The sequence below is a fragment of the Galeopterus variegatus genome, unplaced genomic scaffold (assembly GCF_000696425.1).
Source record: "Galeopterus variegatus unplaced genomic scaffold, G_variegatus-3.0.2 Scaffold11173, whole genome shotgun sequence".
Classification (NCBI taxonomy): domain Eukaryota; kingdom Metazoa; phylum Chordata; class Mammalia; order Dermoptera; family Cynocephalidae; genus Galeopterus; species Galeopterus variegatus.
Window position 1 is genome coordinate 41528 of NW_007737284.1, and position 1271 is coordinate 42798.

Genomic DNA, 1271 nt, shown 5'->3' on the forward strand with positions numbered 1-1271 from the left:
TGCATGTGTGTGTATATTTGTGTGTGTGCATGTGTGTGCATGTGTGTGTGTGTGTACACACATATGCATGCATGGTTCGAGGTGGTTCCACCCAAAATTCAAGGGATATAGAGGCTCTTAGACAAAGTTTGGATCTCAGATGTCATCAAACCATAGTTAAAAATACGTTCACTGCAGTGCTGTTTGTAAAGCAAAAAAGCAGAAAACACCAAAATGCTCAACAACAAAAAAATTAGCGGGAGCAAATCTTCAACAGCTACAAATGGAATGCGCAGTTACTGAAAATGCTTGTAAGAATGTGACTGAGAAGACGACGGTGACAATGTACCGGTAAGGGGAGGAAAGAACAGGTCACAAAACAGTTCGTACAGTATAATCTCAGTTTTTAAAGAAAATAACTTGATTTTTATTTTGTTAATTTTGCTTGTCTATTCTAAATTTCTGACAATAAGAACATACTATCTTGAAATAATTAAAACCTGTATAAATATATATATACTCTTAAATATCTTACAATGGCCTCCAGTCTGCCAACTTCTCATCTTTTTTTCATTTTATTAGTAAAAGCCTTCCCCCCAAAATGAACTTGCACAACCTAGAAGAAAGCTCTCTGCAAACTACAGTAGACATTATCCGCAGTGTCCAGAAAGCTGTTAGATTATACACAGTGAGAAGATGTGTCTGCTGGTGCAACGCTCCAGGAGGCACATTAATAAATACTGGGTGTCAGTGCACCCCGGACCTAGACCCTTGACCAGGAGCCCCGTGGCAGTGGCGGGCACCCATGCGGCTCCTGCCACCAGCCCCAGGTCAGTGCCCCACGGAGAAGCACACGTACTTGTCTCCTGTGACGGTGACCGTGAATCCCTCATACTCCTTCCCCTGGTCCTTGAGGCTGGGGACTTTTGTGTTCACGGTGAACCCATCCTTCGTTTTAGTATTAAACTGCTTTCAGAGAAAGAGAAAATTCACGTTACTTGTGCATAATTCCTTGTAAACCCAACTGCAACTCTGTAGAGCTGACCCCGACTCAGATACTTTTAAGAAGCGTCAAGGAAGTCACCTGATGCAAGAGACTGGACACCTTCCACCCTGGCCACTGGCCATGGACACCCCTGCCTGCCCACAGGCCCCAACTCAAGTTACACCCCCGTGGCCCCCACCAGCAGCCAGCAGAGACCCTCTGCCCCTACAGCACACAGGCTCTCTTAACAAGGGGTCCTGCCCACTCCTACGAGCTCCTTTTGAGTTTTTCTCTCATGTCCACCTTA

At 45.2% G+C, this 1271-nt stretch overlaps 1 protein-coding gene across 1 annotated transcript in view; it reads right to left on the reverse strand.

Annotated features, from left to right (window-relative positions):
- LOC103610455 (tetratricopeptide repeat protein 13-like) overlaps positions 1 to 1271 on the reverse strand; it is a 52547-nt gene that overhangs the window by 41519 nt on the left and 9757 nt on the right. Inside the window, exon 6 of the mRNA XM_008594622.1 lies at positions 839 to 945. Within this exon, the coding sequence (XP_008592844.1) occupies positions 839 to 945 (107 nt within the window). The remainder of the gene's footprint in view (positions 1 to 838; positions 946 to 1271) is intronic.